The sequence below is a fragment of the Panulirus ornatus genome, chromosome 1 (genome assembly GCF_036320965.1).
Source record: "Panulirus ornatus isolate Po-2019 chromosome 1, ASM3632096v1, whole genome shotgun sequence".
Taxonomy (NCBI): Eukaryota; Metazoa; Arthropoda; class Malacostraca; order Decapoda; family Palinuridae; genus Panulirus; species Panulirus ornatus.
The window spans coordinates 14,756,836-14,781,817 of record NC_092224.1 but is presented as its reverse complement, the minus strand read 5'-3'; the positions used below and the strand labels follow the sequence as shown (position 1 = coordinate 14,781,817).

The window sequence follows — 24,982 nt, the reverse complement described above, 5'->3', positions numbered from 1 at the left end:
CCCAAGGGTTTTCCCCCCCCCCTTTTACATCCCTTTGTTTGAATCCACTGACAGCACGTCAACCCGGGTATACCACAATTGCCCCAAAAACCTCTATTCCTTGCCCTCCTTTCACCCCCCTCTGCATTTTCGGGGCCCCCGACCCACAAAAAATTTTTTCCCACTCCATCTTTCCACCCCCAAATTATGGTCTCCCTTTTCCCCTTTGTTCCCCCCCCCTCCGACACAAAACCCTCGGGGTCAATCTTTCCCAAAACCCTCCATGTGCCCAAACCCCTTCAAAACACCCTCTTCTGCCTCCCCAAACCCCACCCCTTTTTTTTTTCCACACATCTCTTTTTCCCCTTAAACTTTAAACTCACTGATCAAACCACCTCACCCCACACTTTTTCCCCAAAAACATCTAAATTTCCAGCACATCCTCCCCCTTTCGCCAACTCTATCCTTTAAGCCCACGCCTCGAAACCCATAAAAACTTTTTTTAAAACCCTTTTCCCTTCAAAAATACCCCTTTTTTGGGCTTTCCGAGATAATTTCCCTTCGGGACTTCCACACTTTCTTAAAGGGGCCCCCAAAAATTTTCCCCCCCTCCCCCACCCTATGATCCACTTTCCGTTTTCCAGGTTCCATCCGCTCCCAGATCCCTCCAAGATAAAAAAAACCCTTTCACTTCCTCCATTTTTCTCCAAATTCAAACTCACCCCCCCAATTGACTTAAACCCCAAACCCCCTACGGTCCCTTTAAAAACCCTTTGCTCTTATTCACTTTTAAACTCTAACTTCTTTTTCCCACACACTTTACCAAACTCGGTTTACCCCCGCTTTTTGCAGTTTTTCACATGAATCAGCCACCAGCGCTAATCATCAGCGAACAACAACTGACCACAAACCCAAGCCTCTCAAACCCCAAAGACTTTAAAACTTGCCCCCCTTTTCCCAAAAATCTTGCATTACCTCCCTAACAAAACCCCTCCATAAACAAAAATTTAAAAAACCATGGGGAAAATCCCCACCCCCCCTGCCGCAAAACCCACATTCACTGGGAAACCCAAACCCCTTTCCTCTCTTTCCCACACGTACACATGCCTTAAAAACCTCGATAAAAAAATTTTTTTACTGCTTTTAACAACTTTTCCCCCCCACACCATAATTCTTCATACCTCCACAGGCTTTTTCACAACCTATCAAAAACCTTTTCCCAGATCCATAAATGCTACCTACAAATCCATTTGCTTTTTTAAATAAATTTTCACATACAAACTTCAAAGGGAAACACCTGATCCACACATCCTCTACCACTTTTGAAACCCCTGCTCTTCCCCCAAACTGATCTTTTTGTACTTTCCTTCACCCTCTCAATCAATACCCCCCATAAAAATTTTTACCAAATACTCAACAAACTTAAAACCCCCTGTAACTTTAGCACTCACCCTTATTTCCCCCCCGCCTTTGTACATGGCACTATGCACGCATTCCTTTCCAAAAATCAGCACCTCCCCCCATGGTCATACATACTTTTAAATAACCTTACCAACCAGTCAACAATACAGTCACCCCCTTTTTTAATAAATTCCACTGCAATACCATCCAAACCTGCTGCCTTGCCGGCTTTCATCTTCCGCAAAGCTTTTACTACCTCTTCTCTGTTTACCAAATCATTTATATATATTTATATATATATATATTTCTTTCTTTTCTTTCAAACTATTCGCCATTTCCCGCATTAGCGAGGTAGCGTTAAGAACAGAGGACTGGGCCTTTGAGGGAATATCCTCACCTGGCCCTCTTCTCTGTTCCTTCTTTTGGAAAATTAATTTTTTTTACTTTGTCGCTGTCTCCCGCGTTTGCGAGGTAGCACAAGGAAAACAGACGAAAGAAATGGCCCAACCCCCCCCCATACACATGTATATACATACGTCCACACACGCAAATATACATACCTACACAGCTTTTCCATGGCTTACCCCAGACGCTTCACATGCCTTGATTCAATCCACTGACAGCACGTCAACCCCGGTATACCACATCGATCCAATTCACTCTATTCCTTGCCCTCCTTTCACCCTCCTGCATGTTCAGGCCCCGATCACTCAAAATCTTTTTCACTCCATCTTTCCACCTCCAATTTGGTCTCCCTCTTCTCCTTGTTCCCTCCACCTCTGACACATATATCCTCTTGGTCAATCTTTCCTCACTCATCCTCTCCATGTGCCCAAACCACTTCAAAACACCCTCTTCTGCTCTCTCAACCACGCTCTTTTTATTTCCACACATCTCTCTTACCTTGTCATTACTTACTCAAACCACCTCACACCACATATTGTCCTCAAACATCTCATTTCCAGCACATCCATCCTCCTGCGCACAACTCTATCCATAGCCCACGCCTCGCAACCATACAACATTGTTGGAACCACTATTCCTTCAATCATACCCATTTTTGCTTTCCGAGATAATGTTCTCGACTTCCACACATTCTTCAAGGCTCCAGAATTCTTCAAGGCTCCGCCGGGGGGGGGGGGGGGGGGGGGGGGGGGGGGGGGGGGGGGGGGGGGGGGGGGGGGGGGGGGGGGGGGGGGGGGGGGGGGGGGGGGGGGGGGGGGGGGGGGGGGGGGGGGGGGGGGGGGGGGGGGGGGGGGGGGGGGGGGGGGGGGGGGGGGGGGGGGGGGGGGGGGGGGGGGGGGGGGGGGGGGGGGGGGGGGGGGGCGAGGTGGGCGCCCTTTGAGGGAATATCCTCACCTGGCCCTCTTCTCTGTTCCTTCTTTTGGAAAAAAGAAAAAAAAAAAAAAACGAGAGGGGAGGATTTCCAGCCCCACGCTCCCTTCCCTTTTAGTCGCCTTCTATGACACGCAGGGAATATGTGGGAAGTATTCTTTTTCCCCTATCCCCAGGGAATATATTAAGCATATATATATATATATATATATATATATATATATATATATATATATATATATATATATATATATATATATAACAAAGATGAGCAAAGAAAGACTGACTAAGAGGATCTTAACTTTAAAAGTAGATGAAACAAATGGGAATAGGGAGACCTAGAAGGAGATGAAAGGAATGACTATATATATATATATATATATATATATATATATATATATATATATATATATATATATATATATATATATATATCCTCGATAAAAACTTTTCACTGTTAGAAGCAGTGAAAAGTTTTTATCGAGGATGTAAGGCATGCGTACGTGTAGGAAGAAAGTGATTGGTTCTCAGTGAATGTAGGTTTGCGGCAGGGGTGTGTGATGTCTCCATGGTTGTTTAATTTGTTTATGGATGGGGTTGTTAGGGAGGTGAATGCAAGAGTTTTGGAAAGAGGGGCAAGTATGAAGTCTCTTGTGGATGAGAGAGCTTGGGAAGTGAGTCAGTTGTTGTTCGCTGATGATACAGCGCTGGTGGCTGATTCATGTGAGAAACTGCAGAAGCTGGTGACTGAGTTCGGTAAAGTGTGTGAAAGAAGAAAGTTAAGAGTAAATGTGAATAAGAGCAAGGTTATTAGGTACAGTAGGGTTGAGGGTCAAGTCAATTGGGAGGTAAGTTTGAATGAAGAAAAACTGGAGGAAGTAAAGTGTTTTAGATATCTGGGAGTGGATCTGGCAGCGGATGGAACCATGGAAGCGGAAGTGGATCATAGGGTGGGGGAGGGGGCGAAAATCCTGGGAGCCTTGAAGAATGTGTGGAAGTCGAGAACATTATCTCGGAAAGCAAAAATGGGTATGTTTGAAGGAATAGTGGTTCCAACAATTTTGTATTCTTGCGAGGCGTGGGCTATGGATAGAGTTGTGCGCAGGAGGATGGATGTGCTGGAAATGACATGTTTGAGGACAATGTGTGGTGTGAGGTGGTTTGATCAAGTAAGTAACATAAGGGTAAGAGAGATGTGTGGAAATAAAAAGAGCGTGGTTGAGAGAGCAGAAGAGGGTGTTTTGAAATGGTTTGGTCACATGGAGAGAATGAGTGAGGAAAGATTGACCAAGAGGATATATGTGTCGGAGGTGGAGGGAACGAGGAGAAGTGGGAGACCAAATTGGAGGTGGAAAGATGGAGTGAAAAAGATTTTGTGTGATCGGGGCCTGAACATGCAGGAGGGTGAAAGGAGGGCAAGGAATAGAGTGAATTGGATCGATGTGGTATACCGGGGTTGACATGCTGTCAGTGGATTGAATCAGGGCATGTGAAGCGTCTGGGGTAAACCATGGAAAGCTGTGTAGGTATGTATATTTGCGTGTGGACGTGTATGCATATACATGTGTATGGGGGTGGGTTGGGCCATTTCTTTTGTCTGTTTCCTTGCGCTACCTCGCAAACGTGGGAGACAGCGGCAAAAAAAAAAAAAAAAATCCATTTGCTTTTCTAAGCATTTCTCACATACATTCTTCAAAGCAAACACCTGATCCACACATCCTCTACCACTTCTGAAACCACACTGCTCTTCCCCAATCTGATGCTCTGTACATGCCTTCACCCTCTCAATCAATACCGTCCCATATAATTTACCAGGAATACTCAACAAACTTATACCTCTGAAATTTGAGCACTCACTCTTATCCCCTTTGCCTTTGTACAATGGCACTATGCATGCATTCCGCCAATCCTCAGGCACCTCACCATGAGTCATACATACATTAAATAACCTTACCAACCAGTCAATAATACAGTCACCCCCTTTTTTAATAAATTCCACCGCAATACCATCCAAACCTGCTGCCTTGCCGGCTTTCATTTTCCGCAAAGCTTTTACTACCTCTTCTCTGTTTACCAAATCATTTCCCCTAACCCTCTCACTTTGCACACCACCTCGACCAAAACACCCTATTTCTGCCACTCTATCATCAAACATATTCAACAAACCTTCAAAATACTCACTCCATCTCGTTCTCACATCACCACTACTTGTTATCACCTCCCCATTTGTGCCCTTCACTGAAGTTCCCATTTGCTCCCTTGTCTTACGCACTTTATTTACCTCCTTCCAGAACATCTTTTCATTCTCCCTAAAATTTAATGATACTCTCTCACCCCAACTCTCATTTGCCCTCTTTTTCACCTCTTGCACCTTTCTCTTGACCTGTCTCTTTCTTTTATACATCTTTTATACATATATATACTTTTATACTTTCTTTTATACATATATATATATATATATATATATATATATATATATATATATATATATATATATATATATATATTCTTTTTCTTTTCTTTTATACTATTCGCCATTTCCCGCATTAGCGAGGTAGTGTTGAGAACAGAGGACTGGGCCCTTGAGGGAATATCCTCACCTGGGCCCCTTCTCTGTTCCTTCTTTTGGAAAAAAGAAAAAAAAAAAAAAACGAGAGGGGAGGATTTCCAGCCCCCCACTACCTCCCCTTTTAGTCGCCTTCTACGACACGCAGGGAATACGTGGGAAGCATTCTTTCTCCCCTATCCCCAGGGATAATATACATATATATATATATATATATATATATAATATATATATATATATATATATATATATATATATATATATATATATTTCTTTCTTTTCTTTCAAACTATTCGCCATTTCCCGCATTAGCGAGGTAGCGTTAAGAACAGAGGACTGGGCCTTTGAGGGAATATCCTCACCTGGCCCTCTTCTCTGTTCCTTCTTTTGGAAAATTAATTTTTTTTACTTTGTCGCTGTCTCCCGCGTTTGCGAGGTAGCACAAGGAAAACAGACGAAAGAAATGGCCCAACCCCCCCCCATACACATGTATATACATACGTCCACACACGCAAATATACATACCTACACAGCTTTCCATGGCTTACCCCAGACGCTTCACATGCCTTGATTCAATCCACTGACAGCACGTCAACCCCGGTATACCACATTGCTCCAATTCACTCTATTCCTTGCCCTCCTTTCACCCTCCTGCATGTTCAGGCCCCGATCACACAAAATCTTTTTCACTCCATCTTTCCACCTCCAATTTGGTCTCCCTCTTCTCCTTGTTCCCTCCACCTCCGACACATATATCCTCTTGGTCAATCTTTCCTCACTCATCCTCTCCATGTGCCCAAACCACTTCAAAACACCCTCTTCTGCTCTCTCAACCACGCTCTTTTTATTTCCACACATCTCTCTTATCCTTACATTAAATACTTGATCAAACCACCTCACACCACACATTGTCCTCAAACATCTCATTTCCAGCACATCCATCCTCCTGCGCACAACTCTATCCATAGCCCACGCCTCGCAACCATACAACATTGTTGGAACCACTATTCCTTCAAACATACCCATTTTTGCTTTCCGAGATAATGTTCTCGACTTCCACACATTCTTCAAGGCCCCCAGAATTTTCGCCCCCTCCCCCACCCTATGATCCACTTCCGCTTCCATGGTTCCATCCGCTGCCAGATCCACTCCAAGATATCTAAAACACTTCACTTCCTCCAGTTTTTCTCCATTCAAACTCACCTCCCAATTGACTTGACCCTCAACCCTACTGTACCTAATAACCTTGCTCTTATTCACATTTACTCTTAACTTTCTTCTTCCACACACTTTACCAAACTCGGTCACCAGCTTCTGCAGTTTCTCACATGAATCAGCCACCAGCGCTGTATCATCAGCGAACAACAACTGACTCACTTCCCAAGCTCTCTCATCCCCAACAGACTCAATACTTGACCCTCTTTCCAAAACTCTTGCATTTACCTCCCTAACAACCCCATCCATAAACAAATTAAACAACCATGGAGACATCACACACCCCTGCCGCAAACCTACATTCACTGAGAACCAATCACTTTCCTCTCTTCCTACACGTACACATGCCTTACATCCTCGATAAAAACTTTTCACTGCTTCTAACAACTTTCCACCCACACCATATATTCTTAATACCTTCCACAAGCATCTCTATCAACTCTATCATATGCCTTCTCTAGATCCATAAATGCTACATACAAATCCATTTGCTTTTCTAAGTATTTCTCACATACATTCTTCAAAGCAAACACCTGATCCACACATCCTCTACCACTTCTGAAACCACACTGCTCTTCCCCAATCTGATGCTCTGTACATGCCTTCACCCTCTCAATCAATACCCCCCATATAATTTACCAGGAATACTCAACAAACTTATACCTCTGTAATTTGAGCACTCACTCTTATCCCCTTTGCCTTTGTACAATGGCACTATGCACGCATTCTGCCAATCCTCAGGCACCTCACCATGAGTCATACATACATTAAATAACCTTACCAACCATCAACAATACAGTCACCCCCTTTTTTAATAAATTCCACTGCAATACCATCCAAACCTGCTGCCTTGCCGGCTTTCATCTTCCGCAAAGCTTTTACTACCTCTTCTCTGTTTACCAAATCATTTATATATATTTATATATATATATTTATATATATATATATATATATATTTATATATATATTCCCACTGCCACCCCGCCACACCTGAAATGAACGAGTCCCCTCCCCCCGCATGCGTGCGAGGTAGCGCTAGGAAAAGACAACAAAGGCCACATTCGTTCACTACTTGCTTTTCCAGCGTCATTAAAAAACAGTGAACGAAAACCACAGATCCCTATCCTACAACCCGACCCCACAAAACTTTCCATGCTTTACCCCAGACGCTTTACATGCCCTGGTTCAATCCGTTAACAGCATGACGACCCCGGTATACCACATTATTCCAATTCACTCTATTCCTTGCCCTCCTTTCACCCTCCTGCATGTTCAGGCCGCAATTGCTCAATCTCTTTCACTCCATCTTTCCACCTCCAATTTGGTCTCCCTCTTCTCCTTGTTCCCTCCACCTCCGACACATATATCCTCTTGGTCAATTTTTCCTCACTCATTCTCTCCATGTGACCAAACCATTTCAAAACACCCTCTTCTGCTCTCTCAACCACGCTCTTTTTATTTCCACACATCTCTCTTATCCTTACATTACTTACTTGATCAAACCACCTCACACCACATATTGTCTCAAAACATCTCATTTCCAGCACATCCATCCTCCTGCGCACAACTCTATCCATAGCCCACGCCTCGCAACCATACAACATTGTTGGAACCACTATTCCTTCAAACATAACCCATTTTTGCTTTCCGAGATAATGTTCTCGACTTCCACACATTCTTCAAGGCCCCCAGAATTTTCGCCCCCTCCCCCACCCTATGATCCACTTCCGCTTCCATGGTTCCATCGTGCTGGCCAAGGATCCACGGATCCCGAGGGATACCTAAAACCCGACTGTGTACTTGCCTCGCGAGTTTGTAGGGTAGTCTCGATCGGGGGCGAGTGCCGGACAGGACTGTATGAGCCCTGGGTCGTCCATATGGTGCGCGCGTTGTGAGAGCTCCTCAACACGACTCTCTTGGTCTAACGCTGAGAGGGAACCGACTTAGAGGGGCTTGGTGTAGGATTGCATTTTTAATTTGAGTCAGCTGTGTTGAATATTGACTACTCTAGACAGGTCAGTCAGTTATGATGGCGGTTTCTCGTTCCAAAGACAAGCGATGCTTATTCCAAGGACTCAGTCACCAGACTATATCGGTTGGATGATATATATAATCTTTATATATATATATATAATATATATATATATATTATATATATATATATATATATATATTTCTTTCTTTTCTTTCAAACTATTCGCCATTTCCCGCATTAGCGAGGTAGCGTTAAGAACAGAGGGCCTGGGCCTTTGAGGGAATATCCTCACCTGGCCCTCTTCTCTGTTCCTTCTTTTGGAAAATTAATTTTTTTTACTTTGTCGCTGTCTCCCGCGTTTGCGAGGTAGCGCAAGGAAACAGACGAAAGAAATGGCCCAACCCACCCCCATACACATGTATATACATACGTCCACACACGCAAATATACATACCTACACAGCTTTCCATGGCTTACCCCAGACGCTTCACATGCCTTGATTCAATCCACTGACAGCACGTCAACCCCGGTATACCACATCGCTCCAATTCACTCTATTCCTTGCCCTCCTTTCACCCTCCTGCATGTTCAGGCCCCGATCACACAAAATCTTTTTCACTCCATCTTTCCACCTCCAATTTGGTCTCCCTCTTCTCCTTGTTCCCTCCACCTCCGACACATATATCCTCTTGGTCAATCTTTCCTCACTCATCCTCTCCATGTGCCCAAACCACTTCAAAACACCCTCTTCTGCTCTCTCAACCACGCTCTTTTTATTTCCACACATCTCTCTTACCCTTACGTTACTCACTCAATCAAACCACCTCACACCACACATTGTCCTCAAACATCTCATTTCCAGCACATCCATCCTCCTGCGCACAACTCTATCCATAGCCCACGCCTCACAACCATACAACATTGTTGGAACCACTATTCCTTCAAACATACCCATTTTTGCTTTCCGAGATAATGTTCTCGACTTCCACACATTCTTCAAGGCCCCCAGAATTTTCGCCCCCTCCCCCACCCTATGATCCACTTCCGCTTCCATGGTTCCATCCGCTGCCAGATCCACTCCAAGATATCTAAAACACTTCACTTCCTCCAGTTTTTCTCCATTCAAACTTACCTCCCAATTGACTTGACCCTCAACCCTACTGTACCTAATAACCTTGCTCTTATTCACATTTACTCTTAACTTTCTTCTTCCACACACTTTACCAAACTCGGTCACCAGCTTCTGCAGTTTCTCACATGAATCAGCCACCAGCGCTGTATCATCAGCGAACAACAACTGACTCACTTCCCAAGCTCTCTCATCCCCAACAGACTTCATACTTGCCCCTCTTTCCAAAACTCTTGCATTTACCTCCCTAACAACCCCATCCATAAACAAATTAAACAACCATGGAGACATCACACACCCCTGCCGCAAACCTACATTCACTGAGAACCAATCACTTTCCTCTCTTCCTACACGTACACATGCCTTACATCCTCGATAAAAACTTTTCACTGCTTCTAACAACTTTCCACCCACACCATATATTCTTAATACCTTCCACAGAGCATCTCTATCAACTCTATCATATGCCTTCTCCAGATCCATAAATGCTACATACAAATCCATTTGCTTTTCTAAGTATTTCTGACATACATTCTTCAAAGCAAACACCTGATCCACACATCCTCTACCACTTCTGAAACCACACTGCTCTTCCCCAATCTGATGCTCTGTACATGCCTTCACCCTCTCAATCAATACCCTCCCATATAATTTACCAGGAATACTCAACAAACTTATACCTCTGTAATTTGAGCACTCACTCTTATCCCCTTTGCCTTTGTACAATGGCACTATGCACGCATTCCTGCCAATCCTCAGGCACCTCACCATGAGTCATACATACATTAAATAACCTTACCAACCAGTCAACAATACAGTCACCCCCTTTTTTAATAAATTCCACTGCAATACCATCCAAACCTGCTGCCTTGCCGGCTTTCATCTTCCGCAAAGCTTTCACTACCTCTTCTCTGTTTACCAAATCATTTATATATATATATATATATATATATATATATATATATATATATATTCCCACTGCCACCCCGCCACACCTGAAATGACAAGCCCCTCCCCCCGCATGCGTGCGAGGTAGCGCTAGGAAAAGACAACAAAGGCCACATTCGTTCACACTTGCTTTCCAGCTGTCATGTATAATGCACGAAAACCACAGATCCCTTTCCACATCCCGACCCCACAAAACTTTCCATGCTTTACCCCAGACGCTTTACATGCCCTGGTTCAATCCGTTAACAGCACGACGACCCCGGTATACCACATTATTCCAATTCACTCTATTCCTTGCATGCCTTTCACCCTCCTGCATGTTCAGGCCGCAATTGCTCAATCTCTTTCACTCCATCTTTCCACCTCCAATTTGGTCTCCCACTTCTCCTCATTCCCTCCACCTCTGACACATATATCCTCTTTGTTAATCTTTCCTCACTCATTCTCTCCATGTGACCAAACCATTTCAAAACACCATCTTCTGCTCTCTCAACCACACTCTTTTTATTACTACACATCTCTCTTACCTTGTCATTACTTACTCAAACCACCTCACAGCACATATTGTCCTCAAACATCTCATTTCCAACATTGCCAACACATCCCCCCTCCTCTGCACAACTCAATCCATAGCCCATGCCTCACAACCATAAACATTGTAGGAACCACTATTCCTTCAATCATACCCATTTTTGCTTTCTGAGATAATGTTCTCACCTTCTACACATTTTTCAACTCTCCCAGAACTTTCACCCCAGCTTCTGCAGTTTCTCACCAAAATCAGCCACCAAGCGCTGTATCATCAGCGAACAACTGACTCACATCCCAAGCTCTCTCATCCACAACATACTGCATACTTGACCCTCTTTCCAAAACTCTTGCATTCACCTCCCTAACAACCCCATCCATAAACAAATTAAACAACCATGGAGACATCACACACCCCTGCCGCAAACCTACATTCACTCAGAACCAATCACTTTCCTCTCTTCCTACTCGTACACATGCCTTACATCCTCAATAAAAACTTTTCATTGCTTCTAACAACTTGCCTCCCACACCATATATTCTTAATACCTTCCACAGAGCATCTCTATCAACTCTATCATATGCCTTCTCCAGATCCATAAATGCTACATACAAATCCATTTGCTTTTCTAAGTATTTCTCACATACATTCTTCAAAGCAAACACCTGATCCACACATCCTCTACCACTTCTGAAACCACACTGCTCTTCCCCAATCTGATGCTTTGTACATGCCTTCACCCTCTCAATCAATACCCTCCCATACAACTTCCCAGGAATACTCAACAAACTTATACCACTGTAATTTGAGCACTCACCTTTATCCCCTTTGCCTTTGTACAATGGCACTATGCATGCATTCCTCCAATCCTCAGGCACCTCACCATGAATCTTACATACATTAAACATCCTTACCAACCAGTCAACAACACAGTCATCCCGTTTTTTCATAAATTCCCATGCAATGCCATCCAAACCCGCTGCCTTGCCAGCTTTCATCTTCCGCAAAGCTTTTACTACCTCTTCTCTGTTTACCAAATCATTCTCCCTGACCCTCTCACTTCGCACACCACCTCGACCAAAACACCCTATATCTGCCACTCTATTATCTAACACATTCAACAAACCTTCAAAATACTCACTCCATCTTCTTCTCACATTACCACTACTTGTTATCACCTCCCCATTTGCCCCCTTCACTGACGTTCCCATTTGTTCCCTTGTCTTACGCACTTTATTTACCTCCTTCCAAAACATCTTTTTATCCTCCCTAAAATCTAATGATACTCTCTCAACACAACTCTTATTTGCCCTCTTTTTCACCTCTTGCATCTTTCTCATGACCTCCTGCCTCTTTATTTCAAACATCTTCCAGTCATTTGCATTTTTTCCCTGCAAAAATCGTCCAAATGCCTCTCTCTTCTCTTTCACTAATAATCTTACTTCTTCATCCCACCACTCACAACCCTTTCTAATCTGCCCATCTCCCACGCATCTCATGCCACAAGTATCTTTTGCGCAAGCCATCACTGCTTCCCTAAATACATCCCATTCCTCCCCCACTCCCCTTACATCCTTTGCTCCCACCTTTTTCCATTCTGCACTCAATCTCTCTCCTGGTACTTCCTCACACAAGACTCCTTCCCATGCTCATTTACTCTCACCACTCTCTTCACCTTAACATTCTCTCTTCTTTTCTGAAAACCTCTACAAATATTCATCTTCACCTCCACAAGATAATGATCATACATCCCCCAGTTGCACCTCTCAGCACATTAACATCCAAAAGTCTCTCTTTCATGTGCCTATCAATTAACACATAATCCAATAACGCTCTCTGGCCATCTCTCCTATTTACATATGTATACTTATGTATATCTTTCACAGTTGATTGCCATCTTCTACGTCAGGAACAGATGAAGAAAAGCCATATTCATTCGCATAAATTGTCTCGCTGTCATGTGCAATGCACCCAAATTACTGCCCCCTCTCCAGAAGATGGCCCCACAGACCTTCCCATGGTTTTCCCTGGCTTCTTCACATGCCCTTGTTTCTTCTATCAACAGCATGTCTACCACTATATACCACACCATTCCAATTCACTCTATCCTGTGCATATGCCTTAAACTTTTGATAAAAACCCTTCACTGCTTCTAGCAGCTCTCATCCCACACCATATATTCTTAAGACCTTCAAACAGGCATCTCTATCATCAAATCATATGCTTTCTCCAGAATCCACAAATGCCACATAAAAATCCTCCTTCTTCTGTAAGTATTTGTCACACACATTCTTTAAAGGAAACACCTGATCCAAACATCCTCTACTATTTCTGAGTCCACACTGTTCCTCCCTAATCTGATGCTCCATACATGCCTTCACCCTGTCAATCACTGCTCTCCAAGAAAATATACCAAGTATATTCAACAAACTTAAACCTCAATAGTTGAACATTCATTTTTGTTCCACTTATGTGCATTCTGCCAATCCTCAGGCACCTCACTATGATCCATGTAAAGTGAAAATCCTAACTAACTAGTCAAAAGAGTTATTCCCTTTCTTAATTCAAATGCAATACCATCCACTCCAGTTGCCTTGCCACATTTAATCTTACACAAGGCTTTCATCACCTCTTCCCTCCTCACCAAACTACTCCCCATGACTCACTCACTTTGCATACCAGCCTGACCCAAACAGCTAATGTCTGCCACCCTATCATCAAACATATTCAACCGCCCTACAAAATACTCAATCTCCTCCTTTCAAGACTAACTGTAACTGTTTCCCCTAAGTTCCCATTTGTTCTCTTGTTTTTCACAAACTACTAACCTCCTTCTAAAACACCTTACTTTTCCTGAAGTTTGGTTACTCATTCATCCTTATTGCCCTCTTTTTTACCTCTACACCTTCTTGACCTCCTGCTGCTTTCTCAAATATCTCCAAATCATTTGCTCTCCTTCACTTAAGTACTGCCCTTAAACCTCTCTTTTCGCTTTCACCAACAACTCTATGTCATCATCCTACCACTCACTACTGTTTCTAAAATGCTCACCTCCTACCTTATGCATACCACATGCATCTCTCGCACATACCACCACTACTTTCCTAAAGACCTCCCATTCCTTACCCACTCCCCTAGCTATGCTTACTCTCATTTTTTGCCATTCTATATTCAATCCCTCCAAATATTTCTTCACACAAATCTTTTCCAATTTCACTTACTTTCACCACTCTCTTCTCATCCGTACTGTTTCCTCTCTTCTGAAAACCCTACAAATCTTCAGCCTCACCTCCACAAAGTAATGATCAGTCACCCAACCAGCTGCCCCTCTTAGCACATTCACATCTTAACAGTTTTTCTTTTCAACACCTATTATCATGTAATCCAATAACTTCCACTACTCACACATTTGTGTATAACCCTCTTTTTAAATAATTCATTTCCAATCTCCACATCTTTTTCAGCACAAAACTCCACAAGCTGTTCACCTACAGTTGGTGACTGAACTTGGAAGTGTATGTGAAAGGAAGAAGTTGAGAGTAAATGTGAATAAAAGCAAGGTTATTAGATTTAGTATGGTAGAAAGACAGAGGTGTGAGTTTGAATGGATAAAATCTGGAAGTGGATACATGGCAGTGAATACAACTAAATTGGAAATTAAATTCTTGAAGACAGTGTGTGGTATGAAGTGGTTTCATTGAGTAAGAAGTAAAAGGGTAACAGACAGGTGTGGAAATAAAAAGAATGTGGCTGAGAGAGCTGAAGAAGGTGTCCTGAAAGGGTTCAGATAATGGAAGGAAAGAGTGCGGAGGTTTACAAAGAGAATATATGAGTCAGATGTGGAGGGGACAAGGAGAAGGGGAAGACCAAATTGGAGATGGAAGAGTTGAATATGCAGGGAGGTGAAAAGCATACACAGAATATACTGGTATACAGGACTGACATGCTGTCAATGGACTGAATGAAGGCGTTTAAAGTGGCTGGAGAAACCAGGGAAAGGTCTGTGGGGCCTGGTTGTGCATAGGAGGTCTGGTTTGGGTGCATTACATATGACAGCTAAAGAGCATATGTGAGTGAATGAGGCCTTACTTCGTATGTTCCTGGCACTAACTTGCTAACATAGGAAACATAGGGGAGAAAGAATACTTCCCACGTATTCCCTGCGTGTCGTAGAAGGCGACTAAAAGGGGAGGGAGCGGGGGGCTGGAAATCCTCCCCTCTCGGTTTTTTTTTTTTTTTTTTTTTTTTTTTTTTTAAACAAGGAACAGAGAAGGGGGCCAGGTGAGGATATTCCCTCAAAGGCCCAGTCCTCTGTTCTTAACGCTACCTCGCTATCGCGGGAAATGGCGAATAGTATAAAAAAAAAAAAATTTATTTATCTAAATATATATATATATATATATATATATATATATATATATATATATATATATATATATATTTCTTTCTTTTCTTTCAAACTATTCGCCATTTCCCGCATTAGCGAGGTAGCGTTAAGAACAGAGAACTGGGCCTTTGAGGGAATATCCTCACCTGGCCCCCTTCTCTGTTCCTTCTTTTGGCAAATTAATAAAAAAACGAGAGGGGAGGATTTCCAGCCCCCCGCTACCTCCCCTTTTAGTCGCCTTCTACGACACGCAGGGAATACGTGGGAAGCATTCTTTCTCCCCTATCCCCAGGGATAATATACATATATATATATATATATTTATTGTGTGTGTATGTATACATACAAGTGTAAATACATGTACATATGCAGACACAATAAAACAGGTTACAGAAAAACACCGACTTCTTTCACACTCATCATTTAATACTACTTAAATTAACCCCTACTTTATAATGAGCATAAGAACAGCATCCTAGAGGGAAAAATGCAAACACACAACATCCATGCCCCCTCTGAACCAGGTCTTGCTGTCAGTCTCACCCTGCTTCAAAAGCAGACCCAAGTGGACATGAATTTGGGAGGCATGCAAGAAATCACACAATCTCACTTTAATAAAACCTTAATTTCATGAACAGGTAATTCAAGTCAGATTTACACGACTAAAAATAGAAATTATGATATCAGTTAAACCTAAAGCATTATTAATGTGGAATTTTAAGACAGGCTGTCCCCTACAAATGTCACAAATGAAACAATAAAGTACACATAGTGATTAGACATGGACAACAGCCTATGGACATCAAAATTTACAGTCTGCAAATTTCATTTCAAATCTATCCAAAAATCATGGGCAATTATTCTACTTAATAATACCTCGCCCTCTTAGTATTCCAATTGTCTCCCCCCCTATTTGATCTTTTGTTGCCCCGCCCACCCCATCCACCACCACCTCCATACCCGCCCCGATTTCCACCTCCTCGGCCAGAGTTCCATCCATACTCCCGACCTCCTCTATAACTTCCAAAGTCACCTCTTGTCTGAAAAGATCCTCTTCCTCCACCTCTTCCCTGTCGCCAATTAAGTCCACTGTTGTCATGCCCCCTCCAAGATCCTCGAAATCCCTGGTGCTTCCAGGACCCTCTTTCTTCCCAACTTCCCCTTCTGTCTGGCCCTCGCCATGGTCCTCCTCTTCCCCTTGGCGTTCCTCTCTTGCGTTGTGAATAGGTGACTGGCGAATTAAGTGTTGCCTGAAACTAAATGACAACTGCTGAGATACACTGCGATGATCTGATATAATGTTTAAAATCTTGTTCTAAAAAAAAGGGAAAGATTAGGATATCATAAATGGTACAAGTAAAGAAGTATAAAAAGAAAATTTATGGTTAAATGTGATCATGCAAGTATCTTTTTCAAGTTTAGAAAGGTTTGTGATCAAGGACTATAGGATGGATAATGGAATGTGTTATGACAATAAGTGTGTAAGGAAAGCTACACATGCAATTACGACTTCAGATTTAACAGTATTCTGAGCCCTCAAATTAGATTTTCATCCAAAGTCTAGTAAGAAGATACAAAGCACAGTTCATGTTCCTATGAAATATTGCAAGAGGTAAGCAAATTAGTATAAACAAAGGTCAGGCAACACTGACATATCTAATAAGCAACTGTTTGTTGAAATTCAGATCATCTTGTTCACTAGCACATGTACAAATCAATAGTGTAGCAAATGAGGAAATGGTCAGGCCACTATACCTGTAGGGGTGGAAAAGTGCTTACGTACAAAAGCAATTCAAATGCTTTACTAAAGAATGAAGAAATATCAGATATCTTTACAAGTACAGTCAGAGAGTACTAACTGGAAGTGCACATGACAACAGGAACAAACAGGGTTTTTCAACTAGGAATTAACTGATTTGTTGAATATAAACAATAATACATACTTATCTAGTAATGTTAATCTGAACTGTACTCTACTGGTATGAAAATGAATGGCGTGACTGATACTGTGGAATGTTTAAAGTGGAAGAACCTAATTGCTTTTCAGCCCTTTTAAGCATGAAAAAGATATCTAAAAACTTAAAACCATTTATACAGAATCAAATATTCAAAATTCCATTAAAAATATCTAAACACTCAATGTTTTTATACAGAATAATACCTTTTGTCTTCCTTTAAAATAAATGGTAGTAGAGCAGAAATTACTGGGGATAGGGGAGAAAGAATACTTCCCATGTATTCCCTGCGTGTCGTAGAAGGCGACTAAAAGGGAAGGGAGTGGGGGGCTGGAAACCCTCCCCTCTTTCTCTCTCTCTCTCCCTCCCCCCCCCCCCAAAGGAAGGAACAGATAAAGGGGCTGGATGAGGATGTTTCCTCAGAGGCCCAGTCCTGTTCTTAACGCTACCTCGCTGACGCCGGAAATGGCGAATAGTATGAAAGAAAGAGCAGAAATTAACTAGATACTGGTACAGCTGCTACATGTATTGATGAGTCTACTTACAAGCTGTTTTGATTACCTAAAGAATAGCTTATACTGTCAAGGAAAGTACTTTAAGGAGCTTTTTGGACACAATAATATCTGCAAATCCTGCTATAGCCCAAAAAGACTAATCAAGGTTAATTCTCTTGTGCCTAATCCAAGCCAAAAACCAGTGCATGTGCTCTTTCTAAGAGATAACTAGGATAATATCATGGATAAGCAGTGGCTTGCTGGCCCTTCCTTTCAAAACTCAGGATGTTATGATTATAGTAAATGATATTCCCATTACAGATCAAGCCAATCTAATCTATAGCTGTTCAAAATCCTTAACAGTAAAGGGAAAGAACAAAAGAAAACTCCCCACAACTAGAGTTCAGTTGAGGGCTTAGTAACCTATCCTGCCAGGTTTTACTGATAAAGTTCTTAAACTTGAAAGAGGTTAACAACTACCAAATAAAAGACTGACAGTGGTGTTATAAAGCTCTAATCCCTACTTATTATTTTGTGATTTCATCATACAAGATACTAAAAGACTATTCATATAAAAATAAACATTATTAGACTGCGGCATACATGATTCAAAAGATCTTTAGTATAAAATTGAATATCATTAGGTTTCCCTTAAAAAATTAATACATTCTAGAACCAACACTTTGGCTCTGTGGAAGGTCAGAGCCATCTAGGTCTTGTGTAGTATCCAAGGATATGAAGGGAAACTTCTAATAGCAAAACTGTGATATGATTTGCATTTTGAGAACTCAAAAAGATTGGGATTTCTTAATTTACAGAAATTTAAATAATTTTCCAGTTCAGGATCCTCAGGGCTCTTGGTGTTGCAGCAAACACTGGCTTATGATGTTATACAGCTGTCCAGATCTGAATGAGTATAGTAATTTCATACCTGACAGGTCTAACCACTTAAGTACACTAACTAAGGTGTTTTCAAATGGCAGCAAGAGTCCAAGAACAACTGGAATCAAATTCCCTAAATATAAGAGTCTTAACTTAAGGATACTGAAGTTCAAGTTGCCGAAACTGGTTTGGTACAAATGAATATTCTCTTGACATACAGCATTAGGCCAAAGTAAGGTCTTAAGGTCCCACAGGAAAAAATCTAACCTATACCCTTCATAACAGAAAATATATGAAGACCTTGAGAGTATTGGTAAGGACAAAACACTTGGCTCTCCCAACTTACAACTGGTCTAACTTATCAGTTAGTGAATCTGTTAAGCCTGATACTAACTGATAAAAAATTTTGGTTGCACTTCACTGAAAAAGACCCAGTTTTCTATATCCTATGTCCTACATACAGATATACATACAAAAATACCAATACAATCAAATAATGGAGTTCTGCACTCTGTGTTCATGACTTTTGTCATATATATATTCATATATATATTTATTGAAATGTATAGGTATGTTTTTTTTTTTTTTTTTTTTTTTTTGCTTTGTCGCTGTCTCCCACGTTTGCGAGGTAGCGCAAGGAAACAGACGAAAGAAATGGCCCAACCCACCCCCATACACATGTATATACATACATCCACACACGCAAATATACATACCTACACAGCTTTCCATGGTTTACCCCAGACGCTTCACATGCCTTGATTCAATCCACTGACAGCACGTCAACCCCGGTATACCACATCGCTCCAATTTACTCTATTCCTTGCCCTCCTTTCACCCTCCTGCATGTTCAGGCCCCGATCACACAAAATCTTTTTCACTCCATCTTTCCACCTCCAATTTGGTCTCCCTCTTCTCCTCGTTCCCTCCACCTCCGACACATATATCCTCTTGGTCAATCTTTCCTCACTCATTCTCTCCATGTGCCCAAACCATTTCAAAACACCCTCTTCTGCTCTCTCAACCACGCTCTTTTTATTTCCACACATCTCTCTTACCCTTAGGTTCCTTACTCGATCAAACCACCTCACACCACACATTGTCCTCAAACATCTCATTTCCAGCACATCCATCCTCCTGCGCACAACTCTATCCATAGCCCACGCCTCGCAACCATACAACATTGTTGGAACCACTATTCCTTCAAACATACCCATTTTTGCTTTCCGAGATAATGTTCTCGACTTCCACACATTCTTCAAGGCCCCCAGAATTTTCGCCCCCTCCCCCACCCTATGATCCACTTCCGCTTCCATGGTTCCATCCGCTGCCAGATCCACTCCCAGATATCTAAAACACTTCACTTCCTCCAGTTTTTCTCCATTCAAACTCACCTCCCAATTGACTTGACCCTCAACCCTACTGTACCTAATAATCTTGCTCTTATTCACATTTACTCTTAACTTTCTTCTTTCACACACTTTACCAAACTCAGTCACAAGCTTCTGCAGTTTCTCACATGAATCAGCCACCAGCGCTGTATCATCAGCGAACAACAACTGACTCACTTCCCAAGCTCTCTCATCCCCAACAGACTTCATACTTGCCCCTCTTTCCAAAACTCTTGCATTCACCTCCCTAACAACCCCATCCATAAACAAATTAAACAACCATGGAGACATCACACACCCCTGCCACAAACCTACATTCACTGAGAACCAATCACTTTCCTCTCTTCCTACACATACACATGCCTTACATCCTCTGTTCTTAACGCTACCTTGCTAACGCAGGAAATGGCGAATAGTTTGAAGGTGGCGAATAGTTTGAAAGTTTGATATTTATTTTATCTATTTATTATACTATGTCGCTGTCTCCCACGTTTGGGAGGTAGCACAAGGAAACAGACGAAAGAATGGCCCAACCCACCCACTACACATGTATATACATACACATCCAAACATGCACATATACATACCTATACATTTCAACGTATACATATATATACATACACAGATATATTCATATATACACATGTACATAATTCATATTTGCTGCCTTTATTCATTCCCGTCGCCACCCCGCCACAAATGAAATGACACCCCCTCCCCCGCACGCGTTAGTGAGGCAGAGCAAGGAAACAGACGAAAGAATGGCCCAACCCACCCACATACACGTATATATATACATTGAAATGTATACATACCTATAAATTTCAATGTATACATATACATACAGTGTTGTAAATGGAAATGGTGAAGAGCTTGTAGATTAGTGTGCTGAAAAAGGACTAGTGATTGGGAATACCTGGTTTAAAAAGAGAGATATAAATAAGTAGGTTTGCGGAAGGGGTGTGTGATGTCTCCATGGTTGTTTAATTTGTTTATGGATGGGGTTGTTAGAGAGGTAAATGCAAGAGTTTTGGAAAGAGGGGCAAGTATGAAGTCAGTTGGGGATGAGAGAGCTTGGGAAGTGAGTCAGTTGTTGTACGCTGATGATACAACGCTGGTGGCTGATTCATGTGAGAAACTGCAGAAGCTGGTGACTGAGTTTGGTAAAGTGTGTGAAAGAAGAAAGTTAAGAGTAAATGTGAATAAGAGCAAGGTTATTAGGTACAGTAGGGTTGAGGGTCAAGTCAACTGGGAGGTAAGTTCGAATGGAGAAAAACTGGAGGAAGTAAAGTGTTTTAGATATCTGGGAGTGGATCTGGCAGCGGATGGAACCATGGAAGCAGGAGTGGATCATAGGGTGGGGGAGGGGGCGAAAATCCTGGGAGCCTTGAAGAATGTGTGGAAGTCGAGAACATTATCTCGGAAAGCAAAAATGGGTATGTTTGAAGGAATAGTGGTTCCAACAATGTTGTATGGTTGCGAGGCGTGGGCTATGGATAGAGTGGTGCGCAGGAGGATGGATGTGCTGGGAATGAGATGTTTGAGGACAATGTGTGGTGTGAGGTGGTTTGATCGAGTAAGTAACGTAAGGGTAAGAGAGATGTGTGGAAATAAAAAGAGCGTGGTTGAGAGAGCAGAAGAGGGTGTTTTGAAATGGTTTGGGCACATGGAGAGAATGAGTGAGGAAAGATTGACCAAGAGGATATATGTGTCGCAGGTGGAGGGAACGAGAAGTGGGAGACCAAATTGGAGGTGGAAAGATGGAGTGAAAAAGATTTTGTGTGATCGGGGCCTGAACATGCTGGAGGGTGAAAGGAGGGCAAGGAACAGAGTGAATTGGATCGATGTGGTATACCGAGGTTGACGTGCTGTCAGTGGATTGAATCAGGGCATGTGAAGCGTCTGGAGTAAACCATGGAAAGCTGTGTAGGTATGTATATTTGTGTGTGTGGACGTATGTATATACATGTGTATGGGGATGGGTTGGGCCATTTCTTTCGTCTGTTTCCTTGCGCTACCTCGCAAAAGCGGGAGACAGCGACAAAGCAAAAAAAAAAAAAAATAAATAAGTATACATATGTAAGTAAGAGAGATGGCCAGAGAGCATTATAGGATTACGTGTTACTTGATAGGTGTTTAAAAGAGAGACTTTTGGATGTTAATGTGTTGAGAAGTGCAACTGGGGGGATGTCTGAGTGTTATCTTGTGGAGGCGAAGGTGAAGATTTGTAGAGGTTTTCAGAAAAGAGAGAATGTTGGGGTGAAGAGAGTGGTGAGAGTAAGTGATCTTGGGAAGGAGACCTGTGTGAGGAAGTACCAGGGGAGACTGAGTACAGAATGGAAAAAGGTGAGAGCAAAGGACGTAAGGGGAGTGGAGGAGTAATGGGAGTTATTTAGGAAAGCAGTGATGGCGTGCGCAAAACATGCTTGTGGCATGAGAAGTGTGGGAGGTGGGCAGATTAGATAGGACAGTGAGTGGTAGGATGAAGTAAGATTATTAGTGAAAGAGAAGAGAGAGGCATTTGGATGAGTTTTGCAGGGAAATAGTGCAAATGACTGGGAGATGTATAAAGAAAGAGTCCCATTCCTCCCCCACTCCCCTTATCTCCTTTGTTCTCACCTTTTTCCATTCTGTACTCAGTCTCTCCTGGTACTTCCTCACACAAGTCTCCTTCCCAAGCTCACTTACTCTCACTACTCTTTTCACCCCAACATACTCTCTTCTTTTCTGACAACCTCTACAAATCTTCACTTTCGCCTCCACAAGATAAAGATCCAGATAGTGGAGAGCTAAAGAGATTGCTGCAGAAAATTTGAAAGGGTATTAAGAAGATATGAAGGTATGGTATTACAAAATATCTAGAAACAGAGTTCAAACCAGGTGATCGAGTGTTGGTATTATTGCCTCAGACAGGAAATCCTCTGAAAGCAAGGTTTTATGGTCCCTGGGTTATTGAGAAAAGAGTGGGTGATTTGAGCTATATTGTGAATACTCCAGAAAGATGCAAGCTAAGCCAACTGTGTCACACAAAAATGATAAAACCTTATCATGATAGAAATTCTGCAAAGGAAGACGAGGTTACAAATGTGCATTGTGCATGTGGATGTGGATGGAAGTGTGAATGTAAAGTTGGAGATGTGAAGACAAATTGTTAAAAAATTCAGATGTTACATAATTTGAAAAAGAAGCTTGATCATCTAGAAACTGAGAGAAGTATGTTACATAATTTGAAAAAGAAGCTTGATCATTTAGAAACTGAGAGAAGAGATGAGATCATACAAATAAAGAATGAGTTTAGGTGTTTGTTTTCTGAAGTTCTAAAAGAACTGATGTATTACTGCATGATGTCAAAACTGACGATGCAGTACCTAACAAGCAGCACCCTTATGGAGTGAATCCTAAAATGAGAGAGATAATGAGAAAAGAAGTACAGTATATGCTTGACAATGATCTGAGTGAAAAAAGTAATAGTCCTTGGAGTTCACCTTGAGTGTTAATAAACAAACCTAATGGTATTACCTACAGATTTTGTACTGATTTCAGAAAGGTGAATAAGATAACTGCAGCTGACTCGTATCCTATTCCAAGAGTAGATGTTTGTATTGATCAGATAGGAGATGCTAAATTTGTAACTGAGTTAGACTTCTTGAAAGGGTATTGGGAAGTACCTTTGACTCAAAGAGCAAAAGAAATTTCTGCATTTGTAACTATGGATGGCTTGTATCAGTATAAAGTGATGCCCTTTGGTATGAAAAACAGTGGGAACACTTTCCAACGATCAGTAAATCAAGTATTGTGTATGGTTAAAGATTGTTCTGTATATACATATGATATCATATTCAAAAACTTGGGAAGAACATTTGTATTTAGTGAGGGAGGTGTTGAATAGGTTAGACAAAGCAAATTTGACAGTAAACCTAATAAAGAGTGAATTTACTAAAGCAACTGTAGAATATCTAGGTTATGTTGTTGGTCAGGGATGTGTAAAACCAATCACTGCTAAGATAGAAAGTATTGTAAAATTTCCAGCACCTACAAATAAGAAAGAAGTATTGAGATTTCTAAGTATGGATGGATATCATCATAGGTTTTGTAAGAATTTTTCAATCATTGCTTTACCAGTAACCAACTTATTGTAAAAGAAAGTCAAATTTGCATGGAGTAATCAGTGTGATGAGGCCTTTAAGAAATTGAAAAAGATACTTGTACATACACCCATACTTTCTACTCCAAATTATGATAGACCATTTAAATTGTATATAGATGTGAATGATTTTGGGGTTGGTGGTCTTAATGCAGGAGAAAGATGATACTGATTTTCCAATTTGTTATTTTTCAAAGAAGTTTCTGTCCTATCAGAAAAACTATAGTACTACTGAAGAGGAAACAATAGCCTTGACTTTAAGTTTGAATCATTTTGATGTATATTTGAGAGGAGTAGGTAGGCCGATCTAAGTGTTTACAGATTACAATGCCCTTGTATTTTTGCATACAATGAAAAATGCAAACCAACGTTTAACAAGGTGGAGTCTTTTGTTACAAGATTATAATTTGATTATTAGGCATATAATAGGAATGGATAATGTTATAACTGATGTATTGTCTCTTATACCAATTAGTCATGAGTCAACTAGTGGCTGACTCATATCTCTTTTTGGAAGGGGATGTTACAGTTATCTCTCCTATTTACCCATAAATATTATGGTTATCCATCATATCCAATTCAGTTTTCTTTGACGAATGATATGTCTAGTGTACATTATATTGTTTTGAGGGTCTTGATATTGTATGTGAAT

At 41.6% G+C, this 24,982-nt stretch overlaps 1 protein-coding gene across 5 annotated transcripts in view; it reads right to left on the bottom strand.

Moving 5' to 3' along the window:
- LOC139756702 (uncharacterized) overlaps positions 1–24,982 on the bottom strand; it is a 294,843-nt gene that overhangs the window by 48,895 nt on the left and 220,966 nt on the right. For 3 of the 5 annotated variants that reach the window (XM_071676596.1, XM_071676758.1, XM_071676671.1), the window contains exon 16: positions 16,498–16,720. In XM_071676596.1, the coding sequence (XP_071532697.1) occupies positions 16,498–16,720 (223 nt within the window). Of the gene's footprint in view, positions 1–15,869; positions 16,721–24,982 lie in introns of those variants that run through there. The other 2 variants (XM_071676419.1, XM_071676509.1) reach the window with 1 other exon arrangement.